Source organism: Cyrtonyx montezumae, unplaced genomic scaffold, assembly GCF_038088225.1.
Source record: "Cyrtonyx montezumae isolate F1298 unplaced genomic scaffold, pur_monq_1.0 scaffold_22, whole genome shotgun sequence".
Lineage (NCBI taxonomy): Eukaryota > Metazoa > Chordata > Aves > Galliformes > Odontophoridae > Cyrtonyx > Cyrtonyx montezumae.
Genome location: NW_027071959.1, coordinates 6,103,589 through 6,123,731, shown reverse-complemented (window position 1 = coordinate 6,123,731; position 20,143 = coordinate 6,103,589). Strand labels below are relative to the sequence as shown.

The following is a 20,143-nucleotide window of genomic DNA, read 5'->3' as shown; positions in this document are numbered from 1 at the left end:
CTCCAAGACCTGCCATGAGATTTTTTGAATTCTTTATGCTCTGCGCTTGGGCTGAAAACCTCTGACACTGCCACATGACCCCAGTGCTCTTCAACATCTCTGTTAGTGACCTACACAGTGGGACCGAGGGAGCCCTCAGCAGTCTGTGTGTGACACCAAACCGAGTGGTGCAGCCGACACATGACATGACATGACAAGTGGGTGCCCCAACCCTGGAGGCACCCAAGGGGGGCACCCAGCCCATGGCAGGAGTGGGGCTGCGGGGGCTGGGAGGTGGTCCCTTCCAACCCAACCACGCTGTGGTTCTGTGGTACCCCCCAGTTTGGACTGTGCACGGCCCCCAAGGAGCAGCACAGCTCAGCGTGACACCACGGAAGGAAAGCAGCCCCCGGTGCGTCCCTCCACGCGCTGCTGATTTGTGCACAGGCAGCCTGGCACGCTCCTGTTTTTGTTGTTTTGCAAGCTATCAGCAGCAGGATTTGCTCTCCTGAACCGCAAGAAATACAAATGATGGGTTTGTTTGTATTTAGCTAATTAGATGACTGGCTGAGCCGGCAGCATGCGAGCTGGCAGTTCCTCCTGCTAAAGCAGCCCCAGCTCTGCTAATTGTGGAAGTTGTTCACATGAGCCACATACTTCCGTGGAGATGCTGTCACCCATCCGTGTTGTGAGGTCTTGTAGGGAAAAATCAGCTGTGGGTAAGAGCTGTGGCACCAAGCTTTGAGAATTATTTGAAGAAAGGAGAGCTCACTCAGGCAAATGGATAATTATACATATTTAAATAAAAACAACAACGAAAGCAAAGAAAAGGAAAAGCAGGCATTCTCCTGGGAGGAGAGCAGGGCCCCTGGAGGCTGAGAACCACCGTTTCTCCTTTGGTTTCTGGCTGCTGCTGCCTGATGCTGGCTCTGCACACTGGGGTGCAGCTGCTGACTCTCAAGTGAACCCTTCCCTGTCATTTTGGGGAAATATTTTGAAGAATAATCATATCTTTCAGCAAAATGTATGGGATAAATTGCCTCTCTACTCCACAGTTGCTCCAGTCTTCTCCAGTGGCAAGAAAGCTATTTTCAGTCTCATATAATGGGATTAAATAATGAGAAATCTGAGGAGGTTTATTGCCAAACTGTGATTTGAGGGCTCGGCTGGGTCTCAATAAATACATTTGCCCAAACACTTTTTTACAGGCACTGCTCATGGAGCGTTTCAGCCCGGTTTGGGAACATGGGCACCTCCTTCCCCACCTGTGGGAAACCAACAGCCAAGGCTTTGCTCACTCCGAATCCGGGCACCAGCGTGGGTGCAGCCAAAGGGTTCAGCAGTTCCAGTGAGAACACTCATTATTCTCAGAGCAAATATTAGTTTTGAGGCTGTTAAGTAGAAATGGCTTTCACCTGCAGCAAGCACTTATTTCCATCTCATTCTTCCAGAGGCGCTCCCTAACAGCTATTACCCCAGTGGTGGTGAATGACCAGGTGAGGGTGCGGAGCTCAGCACCCAGGCAGCACCGCCTCGGCCCCGCAGTGCCACCACTTACTGGAGAGATCCCGTCCGACGCCGAGGGCGAGCCCGTCCTTGATCCACAGCACAATGCCATTGTACTCGGGGATGGCACACAGCAGTGTCACGGGCTGCCCGGCGATCACCACCTGGTCCTGGGGCTGCTGCGTGAAGGAGGACGCTTGACCTGGAGAGGGGGCGAGAGAGGACGAGGCCGTCAGACCCAGCGGTCTGAACTCCGACCGCTCCGTGCTTACGGTTTTATGTTCCCTCCTCTGCCCTTCTGCACCCCCTGGGATGCAGTGACAGCTCCGAGCCCTCGGGACAGCTCTGCACTGCGGAGATGTCTCGCACCTCCCGAGGGGCAGAGCCTCTCCTTCCCCACTGAGCCCTCGCTGTTTCACTCTGACCTATTTCCCATCGGGGCGCGCTAAGTGCTGGCGTTGTGTTTTATTTTCACTCCTTGAAATCCATCATCGTCCCTTCCCTTTGTCATGACTGAAAACCATTCCGGGTGTTAAATCTTTTTGTGTTTTTTTTTCTTTTATTTTTTTTCTCCCCAGAACGAGAGCTGTGCTCTGCAGTCGGGCGAGGTGTGAACACGGACGCCTACCCCTGGCATCCTGTGAAGAATATAGTACAAAAGCAAGAAGAAATGCCTGCAAAGCATCCCTGAGCCAAACCCGGGCTATCCCAGGGAGCCCTGCAGGGATGCAGCACTGCTCTCTGATGCTGAAGTCATAAATGCCCCTCTTATTTACCTAAAACGACCCAATTCTAGGTTGATGTGCTGGTGTTTGGGCACCTCAGGGGGCGGTGCTTTGTGTCTGCTGAGCATGTGGGTCGTGCTCAGTCATGGGGATGGAGAGATCCAAAAAGGGATCAGAGCAACGGGGCTGCTCCTCACTGTGCCACCTCGGGGCTTCAGCTCAGGAGCCCCGCAGGGTGATAATTATCACTCTGGACAGAGCACAGAATAAGAAACTCACACCCAGAGCTCAATGACGCTCGATACCCCACATCACTCCGGGCTGCAGGAAGAGGTGCTTCAAAATCAATGTGTTAAAACCAGGACAGTCTCCACACGAACCACCCCAGATCAATTCAATCCTAATTTGCATTAACCCAATTTAATCATTGACTGATGATTAATCCTAAACCAAGGTTAAGTGTGACACAAGTTCCTGCAACTCAACTCGTTTCCAAATGAGTTGCTGGGCCGTGCCTACAGGGCAAAGCTGCAAAGCTCAGTTGTTTTCCAACTTGTGCAGCTAAACCAGCCTAAGCTCCCCATGTGAATACTTATATTTCACTTAATTTATTGCAGCTTGACTTGCTCCCAGCCAGCTGAGGATGTGCGGGAAGGAGCAGAGCCGTCCTTTGGGGATTTCTACCAGTTCTACACAGCAGATTGAAAAGCTCTGTGGAAATTTTTGCAGTCAGAGGCACCTGCAGCACCATATTCCCAGGTTTTTCAGAGGCTCCATCACTCCTATGCTCGCAGGGCAGCCTGGATTTCATCATGGGTACTCCAGGAGGTCACGGTGCTGGACCCAGCACCACGCTGTGCTACACGTACCCAACCACAGCAGCCGTGGGAGATGCTGGCTCACAGAGTCACGCAATGATGGTTGGATTGGGGGGCACCTCCCAGCCCCAGCCCCCAGCCCAGGGCACATGCAGGGATGGGGCCCCACTGTCCTCTGCATGAAGATGTTTCCCCTCACGTCTCACCTGCGTCTCCCTTCTCTCACTTTGAAGCCATCCCCCTTGCCCCATCACTGTCCTGCTGGGACACGCTACCTGCCACACTGAGCCCCAGCACCACCAGGAACACGTGCTCATCTGAACCAGGCCTCAGAGATTTCACAGCAGGCGTTACCCAGCTCTACAGATGGGACACACAATACTGAAATCATGGAAATAGCAGAGATGGGAGAAAGGAGATAAAGGAGGCAGAGCACAGCGAGCACACGGCGAGCTGGGCCAGCAGGGACAGTGCTGGAACACAGCAATCACCAAACAAAGATCACAGCACTGCAATGATCAGGTGCTGGCTGGGAGCTACGAGAGGCAGCAGCAGCACCAAGAGGTGGCCGTGCCCTCTGAAAATGCCCATTAAGCAGAGGCTTCGTTTGGTGATTGCTGTTGGAAATGAAGCCCTGCCCGTGCTTTTCTATCCCCTCTTTTCCCTTTCTTGATCTGTTTTAGAGTGCAGCTGACGGCCACGGGAAGAGTGAGAGCACGGCGTGCATCTGCTGCCCTGAGCTTCCCTCTGCTCAGTGTGAAAAATGGTCAGTGGGAACCCTTGTGGTGCGTGGATCCATCTCAGGACCGAGAGATGGTGACAGCAGATGAGGGAGAGGGGAGGGACAGAGCAGCACCCAGCCCAGCCCTGCTCCGGGCTGCTCCCTACGCTTCAGAGAAGAAAGCCAAAGAAAGAAAAAAGCAAAGGCGGAGCTCAGCTCGCTTTCAAATCAGCTTAACGTGTGATTACTGGGTTTAACTGGGTTTGGGAGATCACAGGGCTGCTCGCCGTGCAGCTTTTAGCCGCCTTATGTCTTAATGTCAAAGGAACAAGCAATTTGCAGAAAGTTTTAAGGGAGATAAGATACTTGACAGGAAATAGCTGGGAACGGGGAAACAGGGAGAGGATGATTTACAGAGGCAGAGTGAGTGGTTTCAGCCGTAAGAAAATGGGCTGAAACGCTCCGGTTTGGCTTTTTCTTCCCCGTGAACTTTTACAAAATATTCACAAGATGGCAATTGGGCTTCAGAACAGAGCTCTGCAGTCCCAAGGCCAAAACAGAAGGGGCACTGTAATGGTTTGGGATTGGATCATCCCCTTCCAAACCCAAGTGCCCCCTGGCTCTGAGGTTCCATCCATCACATGAGACACTGCGGGTCCACAAGGAGTCCTATTTCCCAGAGCTTTCCCATGCCCCACCTGGACACTGAACGGAGAGTTAGCCATAGAAATCCAGCTTTAAGAACAAACCAACCCCAAACCCTCGCAGAGACCGGAGTTAAAATTGACCTCTAGAGAAAAAGCCCTCAAAAAGCCCCACCAAGAGGTAAGCAGCCAAGATGCTAACCATGCCTCCTGGCTTCCCACACTGGGTTTGGGGGCAGAGAAAGTGCCAGGGACCCTCGGTGCTGGGTCCCTTCCTCTGCTGGCCATTGGTTTTGCTTTGTGTCCTATGGAGCTGTGTGAAGTCCCAGGACACTGTGGCTGCTGCTGTGCTGGCCTGGCCGAATCCTGCCCTCCTGGGGGAGTCTCTTGAAGACAAAAGCAGGGGGCACTTCTGCAGCTATTGAAATCCTAAATGCCGGGAATAAAACGGGAGAATAAAGCCCCTGCTGTGAACAGCAGCCGGCAGCAGCACCAACCCTGCTTGCAGAAATCACAAGCCGGAGCCCTGTGAAGTCACAAGCCTGTCCTAAAAGTGTGAGAAGAAAAAAAGAGAGGAAAATGAAAAAAAGAAAGAAAAGAAAGAGAACCACTTCAGAACTCTTTGTATCTCCTTAATGGGTTTTGCACCTGTGGCTCCTGTTTGCCAGCACTCCTCCGTAACGCTGCCTTGTTCTCTCAAACAAAGAGCGATGCTGCTACGTGGGTGACATCCAAGGGAAATCACATCGCAGCACTTCCAGAGGAGCCCCAGCATCCCCATGTGGTGCCAAGAGCCCAACCCCCCCCGGCTGCCCAGAAGAGGCCCCACCACCAGCACGCAGCCCTGCAGCTCCTCCATCCCCACTCCCTCGGCCCTCCGAGGGCTGCAGTGTTTGCACAAGTCCTCGCCTGAATGATTTCCACTTGCAGGCTCCTGTGCACAACGCAGATGCTGCAAGAGGAGAAGAGGCACCCGGGAGCGGCGGATAGTTACATTTTCATTACCCAAGAGAAGTGAGTATTGTAATAAGAAGCAAGGGACTCGCAGGGGGAACAATGACTCATTAGAAATGGAGACACCACGGCTGCTTTTATGTAAGCAGAGCTTTGAATTTCCATTGTGTTTTGAAAAGAATTAGCTCTTTTTGTTGAGGAGGGGATGGAAGTGCTGAAGGAGGACTGGAAGAAACGGAACTGTTTGGAAATGAAAGGCTGGGGTGGGATGCCTTCCTTGTCCCTTGATGCAGAGCTAGCACTGCGTGGCTGAACGGGAGCGAGGGGCTGTCCTGCCTCTGCTGCAGGAGAACTGAAGCCCAGGAAGCGTCTGAGGAGGTCCTTCTTTGAATCACTGAATATCCTGAGCTGGAAGAGACCCATAGTGGTCAACGAGTCCAACTCCTCTCGCCTCTTAGAGCCAGGGACATCACGATGTGAAGATGCTGGCTCTGAGTCTCAGCACATCCCAGGGCTGGATGCTGCAGGACATGCCTAGGGGAGGGCTCCATCCCCATTTCCCAACCAATCATCTCCCCTTCGTATCCCCACCCTTCTATCGACCCCACGACAAACATTTGGTCTGCCCACGCCACGGGTCCTCCCCTGGGGGCCAAGGCCGCCGTGCTCCCTGCAGAGGCCGTCGCGCTGTGCAGCACGCGCCCGCATTGATTTTTCAGTGGCTGGGAAAAGCAGGCAGACAAAAGCGTTCCATTATTTACAACGCTCTCAGGAGCTGTCACTCACACGGCCATGCCATGTTCCCTCACTGCGGTCCCTTGTCACCGCCGTGCCCGTCCTCCGATCGCCCCCAGAGAGAGGTGCCACCTGGGGAAGCATCCCAAGGATGCTCTGGGGCACAGCGAGGATTTCCTCGGGGCAGGACCACGCTTTTCTTGCACCTCCACAGGACTGAAGGACACGTGGGTCCCCAGGCAGGACATCTGAATCCCACCAGGGAAGCTATGGGTGTGCCCTGGGACAAGGAGCAGCCCCCAGAAGGGGGACGCGGTGGGGACAGCCAGAGCTGTGCCCTGCCCTCCTCTCCTGCTTCATAGAAGGAAATTTCTATGAAGCTCCTCACTCGCTCAAAGCTTTACATTATTTTGTTTTGTTTCCCTGGAGGGGAAAAAAAAAAATAAAAGATCTGTTTGAACAAAAATGTCAGTTCGGCCTTTTTTACTTTGACTGCGTCAGCGCAGCTCACGCGGCCTCGGCACGCTGAATTATTCAACCCTAAGGAAGATAACAACCCCACTGCCACCCCCTGGATGGGTCACCGAGGGGCACAGCTGCCCCGGGCTGTGCCCCCACCTGTGCTGCTGCCAGAGAGGAGCACGAGGACGGTGCTCTGCTCCTGGCATTGCCCTTTGCCCCTTGGCCACATCTCTGAGCTCCCCCACCACTGCTTACAGAGAACATCCGCATCCCACCGTGTCCACTAAGCAGCTCCAGACAGGAGATGCTGTGAATAAGACGTCGGACCTTTCAGAGATCCATTTGTCTACTAGATTGGCTTGCTTTGATACCCACACGAAATCCCAGCGCTGCTTTCAAAGTCACCACCAGCAGCTGGGTCAGTCATGCAGAAAGGGCTGAAATGTCACCTCCCGCTCTGTCATTAGCCACTGACTGGGAAAGGTGTGAGTGCACACTTACTGAGGGATATTTATCGGCGGCCTCCCCCCAGCAGCAGCACTGAGAGTTACCTCTGGAGAGATTAAACGCCCGATCGTGGTGCTGTGCTGATAGAAAATAAACGAATGGGCTGCACCAAGGAAGGAGAGAATGCAGCTCCCACAGAGCACTGCGTGGTGACCTTAGGGACAGAGCAGCATCAGATGTTTGGGCTGGGGGTGCTCAGCTGCAGGAGCATAGGATGCCCCCAAGCACAGCTTCAATGGGCAGGGGAGAAAATGGGACTTCTCCTCCTAAAACAACTAACGCCCCAAGTGCCCGCTCTTCCCAAGTCTCCCTACCACAGTCCTGTGGGATTTATTCATAGCATCCATCGGGAGCCGTCTCCCAGCCCTGCCCCACAGCCGCCCCACCCCAGAGATGTCTGCGCATCCCTGAGTTAGAGGGCACGCAGGACGCTCGGCTGTAGGAAGAGCGGGAGGATGAATAATCCATTTCACAAACGATTTGGAGATTTCAAAGGCTGGCTCAGCTCCCAGGAAGAGCAGAAGCAGCAAGTTGTGCAGTCTATGGGGCGGAAAATCAGACCAGAGAGCTCGCCCTGGGTTGCACTTTGCTTCCGTCCTCGTCTTTCCCAATGTGTTATCGCACGCTTTGAGTCGCGGGGAGGAATCGAAACGAAGATTCACTTCAGAACAGAAAATGCAGCTCTTAATACCAAAACCACTGCAGGATTCTCCTCCCCTCTCCCACCCACTACTCCAAAACTGAGCCCTGGCAATGAGACACTGAGAGGAAGCTCTGCATGAAACCCCAGCCGTGCTGCTGGGGGACCCCAACCTGTCATGGGCATGGGGGATGCGAGCTGAGGAGCGGGGTGAGGTGGCTGCAGGTTGTGCTGCATGAATTAGCAAGTCTGACGACGAAGCAGGGGGAGAATTAGTGAGTTTCTGTCATAATTACTGTTTGTTTGGATTTCTCCGAGCGGAAATAATTGTAAATATGTGTTCTGCCTTTCTTCTCTTTTTTTTTATAAATGCTATATTCATATGCAGGCTGTTCTTTGGAATAATTTGTTTCAATCCGAAAGGTAAGCGCGTGAAATACACAACAAAACGTGCTGGGGGAAGAGGAGGAGATGCCAAGAGGAACAGAAGGAGCAGAGCAGCAGTGGGGTGGGGAACGTTCCTTGCACATCCCCCACAACCCAAGGGAAGTGCTGAAACCTCACACGCTTCTATCTGTACACAGAGGCCTAAGAGAAGTCGTTCCCTGCTCAAGGACCACCGCTGCCATAACATCAGGAGGGGCCTCAGATGTTTTCCAACAGGAGATTTCTCTGTTGTGTTCTGTTCATTCCTTTCTTTTTTTTCCTGGCTCCTTTTCAATGGGCCCCACTCAGAGCCAACGGCGCGCTCGTGCACAACCCCAGTCCAAGGGATGGCAAGCACATTCTGCCCTGCTGAGTTAATTAGTGGGTAATGAGAGATGCTTGTCAATAAGCCCAGCAGCTGCTGAGCCCCCTCCTGGCCTGAGCACCACACCTGCAGGACACAAACTTTCCATCCCCACATGCTCACTTAGAACGTGGTGTGTTCCCTCTACACTTGGCCAGAGTTCGCACAAGCAGCCAGAATCATCCAAACCACCAAAATTAGGTTCGTTTTCTTCTCCAGGAGGAGGTTTTTTTCCCACCTGGTTTAGTGGTAAAGGATTCCCTGCCTGGAGCTGAGGCACTGCAAAGCTGCGAGCCAAAACAAAGGGAAAAGGTGTCTGGGGGCAGATCCGCTCCAGCTCCATCACTGTGTGATGCAGCACACGGCCCCACACCATACACACACCTATAAATTACTCAGCCCCTGGCTGCCAGCTCAGCCCCAGCTCGATATTGCCTGCAGTAATTATTCGGATCAAATGCAGTTTATCTGCTTCATATTTGCGTTTCCGTGCTCTCCGGTAACTTATAAATGTCATTGCAGTGTTTATTTGTTATAATGAAACTTAATGACGTTTGAAACCGATGGCGGTGGCTGTGGGCTGCAGGTTTGAAGCAAATCTCTTCATCTCAGGAGCAGGAGGCCCAGAGATAACATTAAATTATTCTACAGGGGAGGAAGATGCACACAGGCAGGCATTTGTTGGCTGCGTTACTCATTGGAGAGGACTTGCATGGAGCCGTGGGCTCCTGGCACTGTGTCCCTGTCCTGGGAACACGTGGCCACCCCATGAACCCTCTCCCTTGGTGCCATGAAGCCCGCCCCAGCACAATGCAGGAGGGGACAGGAGGGGCTGCTGCAAAGCAAAGGTGGGCAGGGGTAGAAAGCGGCCGCGGGGGCTGTGAGGAGGGAGCAGACTTCTCCATCACTTTCTCCATCGCACGGCTGACCCCAGAGGCCCTTCTCCTGCTCCAGACCCAGGATAAACTTCCCTTGTTTCTGCTCCAGGCGCTGCTCCTCGTCCTCCTGCCTTCCGAGGCCATGAATAATTCCCTCCCTTTGTTTCTGTGACTGTGCGTATTTATAGACTCTGGTCGTGTCTCCCCTTGAGCTTCCTCCAGATGATATAAATTCACCTCCTCTTGCTCCCCGCTCCCTTCCTTCCCACTGCCTGTACCCTTCCCTGCTCACTGCCTGGCTGCAGCCCGCTGCATGGCCAAGCAAAGCGCCTGTGGCAGCACAGAGAACATCTCTCCCTCAGCTCCCAGGCTGTTGTCAAACCCAGCACTGTGTTAACCCCTGCAGCACAGCCCAGCTTCAAAGCACTGGGGTTAGGAGCAACTTCCCATTGGTGAGCACAGGGGGCTGATGCTTCCATTGCAGGCAGCGCTCAGAGCTGCGGCACGCCTGGGAGCAATCCTTCCAGCAGGGCTCCTCCTGCACTGCCCCAAGCCTCTGTGCCTCCTGAGGTGGTGCCTGTCAGCATCCCAGGTCCCAACAGCAGGAGGTAGTTCCCACAGAGAGGTCACATACCAGCACCTGTCAGTGCATTATTCAGCCACCAATAACAGAATGAAGAAAAGCCCAGAGAACTTATTTGATTAACCTCATTTGACCATCTGGATTAAAACCAGAACGCTTCAGTGGCAGATGAGCTACCTGATGACAACTGACAAGCAAAATCAGCCCTCACCACCCGCCCTGCTGGTGCAGGGCATCCCCAGAAGGATGTCACCACGACGGCTCAGCCCCATCTCTGAGCTGCACGGGAACACCCCTGTGCCACATCCCCAGCTGGGATCACACACTGCACCCACTGCACTCGGACCCCTTTGGGGTCTGACCTTGCTTGAAGAGCCATGACATCGATTAATGAGGAGGAGATGATGGTGCAGGGCCACCTGCAGTGACCTTGCCTGCCAACCCTCATGGAGGGAGTGGTGCTGGGGTAGAGCTGCAGCTCCCAAGCAGCTCCGGAACAAACAAGTTGACAAATGAGGCTGCTTCGTAATGAGGCTGAAGCCAAAGTCAATACTCGGCCCTTCTATCAGGGCACAGATCAACAGCAGTCTCAAGGGCAAGCGACCTTGGGAGGTGGGACAGCTGTCACTTGAGGAAGGGATGGCACGGAAAGGAGAGGGAGCAGCCCTGGAGCAGAGAGAAGGGCAATGAGCAGAAAGAGGAAAAGAATACAGGAGAGGAGAAATGCAGAAGGCAGGGGAAAGCCTTTCTGATATGCTCCTTCAGCAATTAAATCAGGCGATTACGATCATGGCGATCCTATCCCCCACTGCTGCTGCTGCATCCTTCTGGCAAAGCCTTATTTCAGACATCTTCTCTGCAGAAGATTTCCTCCCCACCACAGCTGGCTGAACACCAATGCAGAGAAGGGACAGGTTGCTCTGTTTATTTTCAAGTACTGGGGGAGGTTGAAAACTGCAGCGTCGTGTTAGGTATGGTCAGGGTGATCTGCTTTAGGAAGGACAGGGAGGGAAGCAGGGGCAGGAGGAGAGGGGTGGGAGGAAAGCACCCAGGAGCAGCAAGGGATGGATATGCCACAAAATAAACCAGGTGCCCTCCTCCACAGTGTGGTGTTCACCACTGGATGGAGCCTCCTGGACCAGCACAGCCTCACGCCTTTGTAGAAAAGCATCAGTCATTAAGGTCAGGAAAACCTCCTCTCGGATCCCCATCCCATTGTGCCCACATCCCCATGGCTCTGGAACACCCCCAGGGACAGTGAACCCCCTCCCTGGGCAGCTGTGCAGTGCAGCACCACTCTTTGGAGGAGACACTTTCCCCACTATCCATCTCCAGAAACCTCCACGGGCTGCTCCTGCTCCTCCTGAAGCGCTGGTCCGAGCCCGTGGCGACAAGGGCCTGGCAGATTTATCTCCAGGTCAACCTAAATATTTCATTTAGCTTCTAAAGAAGTCAATTCCTTTCTCCCTTTCTTCCTTCCTTTATTTTAACTCTCCAAATGCATACCATCTCTCATGAATATTGATGAGGATCATTAGTCACCGAACATTTCACTTCCCTTTCCCCTGTCTATATAAAACCTTCATCTTTGTTAAAGGGAAAAAAAAGCCCATTGCAAGTTCTATCTCTGGATGTATTTTCAGATGAGACCCATTAATACATTTACAGATTGGGTAAATACCAATGGGAGCAGATGCACACAGCCCCGACATCGCAGCTGCTCAGCTCGGTGGTTGGAGCTCCCTTCTCTGCGCAGGATCCCACAGCAGCCCCGGTGCTGCTGCCTGGCAGAGAGCCTCCCCTCGTCCCCCCCCACACACCCCATCTTTTCTGAAGGTTTTCTGACCGTGTCTCTTCTTTCCGTGTCCATCAGCCTCACCCCAGTGGCTGCTGGGGGGCTTTATTTGCTGAATGCAGATGGCAGGCTTTGGCCAGACAGTGCGTGTAGCGCGGGGGGCACTTGCAACATTCAGCTTGATGCCTTCCAACACTGTTCTGCTATTTCCTTACGATAAGGAAGGATTTGCAGGAGGATTTAGAAGAAAAGCCAACCCAAACAAAGCAGGGTATTTCGCTGCGGCACCTTTCAGTCAATACCAAGCTGCAGAATGGGAACGGGGTCATTTTGTGTTGGGCTGAAACCCAATTCGTTGTTAGAGCTGTGGAATACAGCTCTCCTGCACTGCTCCAGAAGGAGAGGTTTGGGCTGCAGGGTGGAGGGGATGCTATGTGACCTAACCCAGGGAAACCAGTGGGTGATGCAGCTTCAGCACCGTGACTTCGAGTTCCTTCACAGCACAGCAAAGCAACACCAGAAGTGTTCCACCTCCTGAGCACCCACGCTCAGCTCTGGTCCTGCAGCCTGGCTCGGGCTGGGAGCTCCCAGCAAGCTCCTGAGCCTGGGTGCACAGAGATTCACTTCTGCTGGCTTCAGGGCCATTCTCACCTGGCTGTCAGTCTATACAGAGCACATCTCTCAGAGTGGGACTTAAAAAGCTGCAACAGTTTTAACTGAAATTATTCTAAGCTGCGGTGACACGGGTGAGATTTGTTGCTTCAGTCCCAAATGAGCCTGCACGTGTGTGCCCCTGCTCCAGGGCAGGGATGGGGACCTGGCACACAGGGATGAGCCATCAAGGACTCCCAGGAGTGGTAGGAGAAATCTCTTCCTGTGCCTAGGACATGCTGACACCCTCCCATCCCCACCACAGCACATCAAGAGAGCTTACAGGAGGATTTACAGCATCATCAGCACTTGGCTTAACAGCACAGCCAGTCTGCATGTCCAGGTTCAGCTCTGGTGGGCACCACGTCAGCGCTGCAACCCATTTTGCTGATGAAATCCAGCTGCCAGCCACCTCTGCAGCAGGGTCCCCGCAGACACCAAGGAAGGAAAGCTGAATAACAGCCCAGGGCTGCAGCAGCAGCTCTGCAGGGAGGGGAGAACCATCAACAAATCCACGAGCTCAAAGGCAAACTCTGCAGGTAGCCCGCAGGCAGCGCGGAGATGAGAAGCTGCAGTCGCTGCCTTCAGACAGCAGCTCGTACCGCCTTTAGTTCCTCACTGCCCCCTGATGCTTGAAAAATAAACCACCCTAGAACCAGCAAAGCCATCAACACTGAGACTTCACAGGGAGGACAAAGTACGCAGTCTAATCTCTGCCCTTTTCCGCATGAATCCTGCAGGATCCTTCCCAGCATCTTGCTACGCGCTCCTTAGATGCACATCCCACTTCAAGCATCACAAAGGACATAAAGAGCTGCACAAGGACAGTGGGATTCAAACAGCCAAGTTGCTCCACACCCATCCTGATAAGAGTCTCTGCTTACTGACACCACAGCCCTGCAGCATCCCTAGAGGGCCCTCCACCAAAGGGATGCTCGTGGTGCTCATGCCCTGCAGACTCCACAGGAGGAGCAGCAGCTCCTGAAGCACACCAGCGCTTGAGGACTGAGGATGTACTGTATTAATTTAAGACCAGGGAGAGCACTACTCAAATCAACAGATACCAGCTTTATAACCAGCAGAGTTGCTCAGCTGCACCTCAAGCACAGCAGACCACCTGAGCAGCAAGGACAAAGCCCATCCTGCCTCCCCCCAGGCAGGGAGGAACCTGAAGGCAGGAGCTTCCCACCACATGGGTCCCTCCCATCTGACACCAGACAAAGCAGCAGCGTGTTTGCTGTTCTTCCTGGGGTTTACCTTTCATCCCCACCCCTCTGAGCTAACAGACACATGGGAGGTGTCAATGAGACCTTTGCTGATCACACTGCATCTCTAACAACCACTCCAATGCCTGCTCCATCCACACTCCTCTCCAGTCTCAAGTGCCTTTGTAAGATGAAGAACAAAAGGCCCAGTGCAGCTCACACGGGAAGATGCCTGCCCTAATCAATTGCAATTGTGTCTGTGCGGGCAGACACGAGTGACAGGGCTGGGGGTAAGACAAGCTTTGCTATCACAGAGCTGCCAAGCCCTGGAGCACACAGCCTTATATTGCTGATGGCAGCAGAGCCAGCAGTGCAAACCTTGCACGGGATCCTGCAGGGCTCTACGGAGAGCAGCTGCAGTTGACCCCAGTAGGTTCCTTCCCAGGGACCCTGATGCTGGGGGTCCTGCACCTTGCCCAAACCCCTCAGGGTGAGGTAGGAGAAGACGCTGGCACCCTCGAGTTGCTTCTCCTGAGATAAGGGAGTTGGCTCTGATTTATCCTTGGGACTGAGAAGGATCCATGCTCAGTCTGCGCTGCTAAGTCACTCACAGGATCTCACCCCATAAATCCAAGCAATTCTGAGGCAGGAACAGCCTCGCTGGGCTGCTGCTGGGTGGCACGAATACGTCACCGCATCTCAGTGCCACTCTAATAGGACGTTTTCCTGGCAGGAAGCATTCACTGAACCCACTTTGAACTACTGCAGGCAGCAGAAGTGGTGTTCAAGCAGAGACATTTGGAGCAGAACACAGCCAGCTCCTCTGAACGAGCCATTTGTCCCTGCACAGCAGGGACTCCAGCCCAGAGCCCCAGCTGGTTGCTCTCCAGGCAGCAATATGGAGCCTGACAGCGACGAGCTTTGAATCAGACAGTCCCTGGAAGGATGCTCAGCCTGTGGGAGGGAAAGCACAGAGCTCTCTGATGGAGGAGGGCATGGTGCTATTGATCTATGCCCAAGTGACAGCAAAGCTTTCAGCCTTGGTATATCCAAGGCCTTGATATTTTAAAGGAGAAAATCCATTTTGGGTTTAAGCCCATCTCCTTTCCTCCTATTCCCAGCTTCCTGGTGCTGGATCCCCCCACCTCCTGCCCCAGTACAGGGCTGCTGCAGCCTTCCTTCTTGCAAGAGCTGCAGATTCCCTCTGAGAAGCCATTAAGGAGCAGTCGAACAGAGCAACCTTTCATTGACAAGTCACTCGGCCCTTTAAACGATCTCCAAATAGTGTTTTCTTTTTATTGCTTTCTGCCGTTTAACAGGCTTGATTTCAAGTTACTTTGGCTTATGATAAACTCCAGATCTATAATGCTTCTATTCTCTCCCCGTTTGGTCTCACTCACCCGTTCTTTCTTTATGTTTTTATTAAAAAAAGATCCAGGAAAACAGATAGCAGATTAAAAGGGAAACAAATTGAAATGGGTCAAATGTATCTTGCTTAGATGACAGCCACCCCATTAGATACTTTTAAACAGGACAAATGCTCTGTTCAGCAGCACAAGTGGGCTTTTACATTTATTCTAAATTACAAACCAAATGATTGCAGCCTCAAATGGAAGCAGTGGCTAATTGCACTAATATCTCACTAATCCCAGCACCAAGGAAAGGAGGAAAACTAACGATTTTCACCATTTTGCCAATTACTCAATTGAGACCAAGGTACATTATGCAAACCCTGGGTTGAGCTTCCTCTCCATTTTGTGATCTATGACAAGGACTGGAATTCCAATTATTAATAATGGAGGAGCTATAATTATTCTAAGGATGGGTACCAGATAATTATAAGCCATAAAAACAGCTTTCATATGCATACACGACTCTCTTCCTGCGCCTGGGCAGAACCGAAACCTATCTGCAGGCTGGAGATAGGGGAGCTGAGGGCTGAAAGCCCCCTCCAAGACTGCTCCTTGCAGCAGGAAGGGGATGTACGGAGGGATAAGCCGTCACAGGGAGGGGGTGAGCTGGTGCTTGGCTTCCCACCCTTGTCCTAAACTTGCAGCTGAGCTACGGGGATAAATCCCATCTTCTGGGACCTGTCATCCAACAGCAGAATGGTTGGGTTGGGAGGGGACCTCAAAAATCACCTGGTTCCAATCCCTGTTGCCCCCCCCTGGACATCCCAGCTCTAGACACAGGGATAAATCCTTTCCTCCATGCAGTGACAAAGCATAGAAATACACAGAGGGACCCCAGAGCCACCAACGCCTCCAGAAAGGGACCTCCAGCAGCGGGAGCCTGCTGGGAACAGGTGGTGAAGGCACAGAGTTCCCGTTAGCAGCTTTATGAACGGCAGCCAAAATGTGCCAGAATTGCTGCAGCAACGCTTGCTAATGACTCGTGTTAGATCCGGTGAGGAGATAAAGGCAGGAGGGATGAAGGAAAACAGCAGGAGCAAGAGGTGAATACATGCCCTCGGACAGCCCGGCAGAGTGCTGGAGGGGGGTGGGCAGCAGGGAGGGGTCCTGCAGCACAGCCCCTGCCTCTGAGCTCAGAGGCCACCAGCTCTGAGAAGCAACTGAATGGGAGAGGAAGAGGGAACGGAAAACCAGGTGCAGCTTTTGGGTTGGGCAGAGTTACCTGTTCTTGGGGACTATGGCAATGCAACCTTTCTGCTCCCCAAACCACCTGGGGAATGCAGGGCAGCCCAGCTCAGCGGGCCCTCTGCCTTATGGCCACGGGCTTTGGGATCCCCAGGGTGCAGCCCTGCTGACCCACACCACCACGGCTGGGGTGGAGCCCAGCCCCGTGTGCACGCTCCTACCAATTCTGTATCTGTTTCTGAATGTTAACAAACAGTCGGCAGCAGCTGATTGAGTGGGTTATTAGCAGAATGAAGACAGATGGTGGAGGATTAACTCCAAAGTGTCTTTATTGTAAGGCTGCCACTGCAGACAGCTCTACCTCTCACCCTCTGTCTGCAACTGCCACCACAGCTCCCAGACCAGCAAGGCACGTGTCAGTCACAGCAAAGGGACAGGCACGTGGCAGCCACAGCAGAGCATCCTCTTCCTCTGTGTGCCCCACATCGCACTCTAACCCTGCCTGCTTTCCTGCTGCACGCTTCACAGCAGTGCTGCACACCTCCTCCGCAATGGCTTTCCAGGATGCAGGTTGATACGCAGCAGCATGAAGAGCTGCCAGCTGAGTCCCATCCCGGGAGGTTTTCACAGACGTGGTGCTTAGGGGCGTGGATTAGCAGTAGGCTTGGCTGTGCTAAGTTAACAGTTGGACTTGATGACCACAGAGGTCTTTTCCAGCCTAAGTGATCCCATGCCACGCGTTAACTAACACTAACAGAGGTGAGTGCTTGGGCACATTTTTGCACCTTAGCAGGGTCAGCAGCTGTACAGCATGGTGCAGCTGACACAGCTCAGAGTCCTCTCATGCATCTCTACCTCCGAGCCCATTCTGTAGCTGTCTCCATTAAGTGACAACAAGGTTCTAACGAACCCCATAATTACCCACTTCCACTACCACAAAGACCCCACACCTCATAATTATCTGATTGCCCCACTGCCTGCTTCTTTTCAGCTCACCAGCTACCCTGCCATTACTAACAGGGCTGTTCATTAGCATCACAATGCAATAAAGGAGACAAAGCTCTCCTTTGGCAAAGACACGAAGGGGAAGCTGTGTCACTCCGTATCCCTTCTAGAGAACAGCTCAGGAGCTGTGAGCAGGGGCTGCCCCTGGGATGATGGTACACCTGAAGGTCCCTTGGCTCCATCAGTGCTCAGCCCACACCATACAGCCTGGATCACAGGAGGCTTCAGGTCTGCACTCGTCATCCAGAGCCATCTCGAGTGAAAACAAGTCCAGGGGGGTCTTTGTAGCCATGGAAATCCCTTAACTGTGTTCTTTTTGGAAGGTTGTACCTTTAAACGTCACGGCCCTGCTGTCTGCGGGGGCCAGAATCGCATGGCTTTGTTCCCTTCTCCACACAAAGGCTTTGCTTTGTGCCTTTCATGTGGCTTTGTTCTCTCCCCACAAAGCCAAAGGGGCTCACTCTGCAGGACCCTGAGTGTGCTGGGCTGGAGCAGTCCCACGGGGTGCACTGGGATGCTCACATGAGGCACCTACCAGCATCCCCGGGAAGCTTGAGGGACCCAAAACCATCAGGAGACCGCACCTCCCCACAGCACCCAAGCAGCAGTGCCATCCACTTAAAAATATTCCAATCAATGTTTAAAAAGCACGGGATAATTAACAAACATGAGGTGAAAACTTGTGAAGTGCTTTCCCCATGTTATCATCTCAGTCTCAGGGCTCCTGGGGAACCAAGGGAACCTTTGATCTCGTAGCTGGTATTCAAGCCATGAGCTTGCCTCCACTGGAGCTTCGCCCCCTGCAAACTAATGCACCCTTTGCTCACACGAAGACAAGGCTTTGTGCAAGAGGAGTCCTGCAGAGCTGCTGGGCTGCTCCCCGTCCTGCTCTGAGGAGCAGCACTCCTCTGTCCAAACCATTTCCCATCTAACTCCAAAACAAGGGCTGAACCCAACTCGGCCCCGTTTGGGTTGAGCAAACCCCCAACCCATCCTCACCGTACGCCTTTCCCTGGAACAGAGCCCCCTCTGACCCACGTCCAGCAGAGGTGGGGCTGCATCAGGGCCTGCTTCAAAGAAATCAACCAAGCACTGAAGCTACCAGCAGCAGGGATGCCAATCCTACCGAGCATAAATAGTTTTTGTTTAGTTATTATGCTTCATAATTATTTATGGTGTTTCTATGGGTTAATCAATGCTCATAAAGTACCTGGGGAATGACCAGAATATAAAACGGGGATATTTTTAGAGACACCTCTGCCTCAGTGCGGGGATCTGACAAGTGAAACGATGATGGTTCTGAGAAAGCACAGCACCTCTGATCCCAGGTGAGAGATCTGGCCAAGCAAATGCCATCAGCCTTTGAACACAGCAAGCCTAAGCCTAACTCTCAGTGGGCTGTGTACCCGTGCCACCAATCAGCACGACATTCATCCACCAGAGTCATCCATCCAAGCTCCAGGATGTGGCAGTTTAAGAGCATTAGGGGTGATGGTAACTTGAGCCTGTGCCACTCCTCCCCAGGAGGGCCAGATGCACCAGCTGAAGGGCAGGATGAAAACCAGGATACAAAGACTGGGTGCTGAAAGAGCTTCCTGCACGACAAATCCATAAGAGAAGCCAGTGGATGGGAGATGAACGAAGGTATCAGCCTCCTGCTCTCCTCTTACTGCTTCGCACTGGGGCCTTCCCCAATCTGTGCCCTTTAAGGTGCTTCAGGAAACAAAGAGGAACCAGGATTTTCTCCCTGGGATGAGCAAGAACCTATCACGTTCCCAGCAACAGTGAACCTTTGTGATGAGACCACTGAAGAGGAAGGATGAAGAGAAGGTGGGGAAGCCGCTCACCTTCAGTCATCCTGCGGTACTTCTCCTTGTACATGAACCCCAGCACTAGGCAGCATCCTCTTCCTGGGAGCCCCAGTTCTGCAAGAGAAGAGAGAGCGGCGTTAGAAGGCTGAGGGCAGAGCGAGTGCGTGGGGAGCAGCGCAGCAACCGGGACGCGGTCCTCGGGAGGGAGGATGAGCCAGGCTTGAGGGCTGGAACACACAGGTGGCCCTGCAAGCAGAGAAGTGCTCCGGTCTGAGGATGGCCTTGGATGCCTTGATTCCTTAATGGAGCTTTCTGGTAACCAACAGAGAGAGAGATCTGAGCTCTTCCAGAAGTAGGCTGCATGTGTGCACGCACGCTCTCCCCACGCGCATCTCAGCGGCGGGCAGCTCCCGTTCTTCAAACAAATTGTGTCGCAGAGGAGGAAATCAAGGTAGTGTGTCCCCACTGCCGCCCCGGCGCGCTCCTCGGGGGCGGCCGTGCTCTGCAGGGCCTCGCTGATCAAAGCCCCTTTGATGTTTGCTTAATGCAGCCTCTGTAGAGCCCCGCTCTGCGAGGATGGAGTGTGTGGGATTGCCATGGGGGGGAGGCGGTGGGGCAGAGGAATGGGAGTGGTGAGGCGGTGCTGCGTGGGGACTTCGGGTCCCTGGAGGTGAAGTGCAGAGCTGGGCCACGTCTGTCGGAGCAGGAAGGTCACTCAGTGCTGCGGGATGTGCAGGAGGACAGCTGGAGAAGTGCAGCTCCGCAGGTACTTAGATCCTTAAACCCACATTGCCACTTGAAGTAGTACCCCAGAGGGTACCCCCAGGCGGCGACTCACTTTGTCCATCAGGGATGCTGGAGGTGCCCACAGCTCTCTCACTGCCCATAAAAGAGGGGATCAACTCAGACGAGGATGCTCAAAAATGAGACATTTTCAGGGAGGCAAAGCAAATACCCACATTCTCAGCAGCTTTTTGAGTCCCACCCATCAGCACCAGGCAGGCAGCAGCCATCTTCCATCTGATGCAGAGGTGGAAGCCAGCTCTGCACAACTGCAAACACACCTGGAAAGGCTCCCACTCGCAGAGCATCAGAGTTCAATACTCCCAGCTGCTTTGGCTGAAAGGCATTCAGCAC

General features: G+C 53.3%; 1 protein-coding gene across 1 annotated transcript in view; it reads right to left on the bottom strand.

The window, feature by feature from the left end:
• The window catches only part of KIRREL3 (kirre like nephrin family adhesion molecule 3), a 58,937-nt gene extending 39,847 nt beyond the window's left edge, over positions 1 to 19,090 (bottom strand). The window contains exons 1-2 of the mRNA XM_065738335.1: positions 19,043 to 19,090; positions 1,538 to 1,687 (exon numbers count right to left, since the gene is read on the bottom strand). Of these exons, the coding sequence (XP_065594407.1) occupies positions 1,538 to 1,687; positions 19,043 to 19,076 (184 nt within the window). The 5' untranslated portion in view covers positions 19,077 to 19,090. The remainder of the gene's footprint in view (positions 1 to 1,537; positions 1,688 to 19,042) is intronic.
• Between the last annotated feature and the right edge of the window lie 1,053 nt (positions 19,091 to 20,143).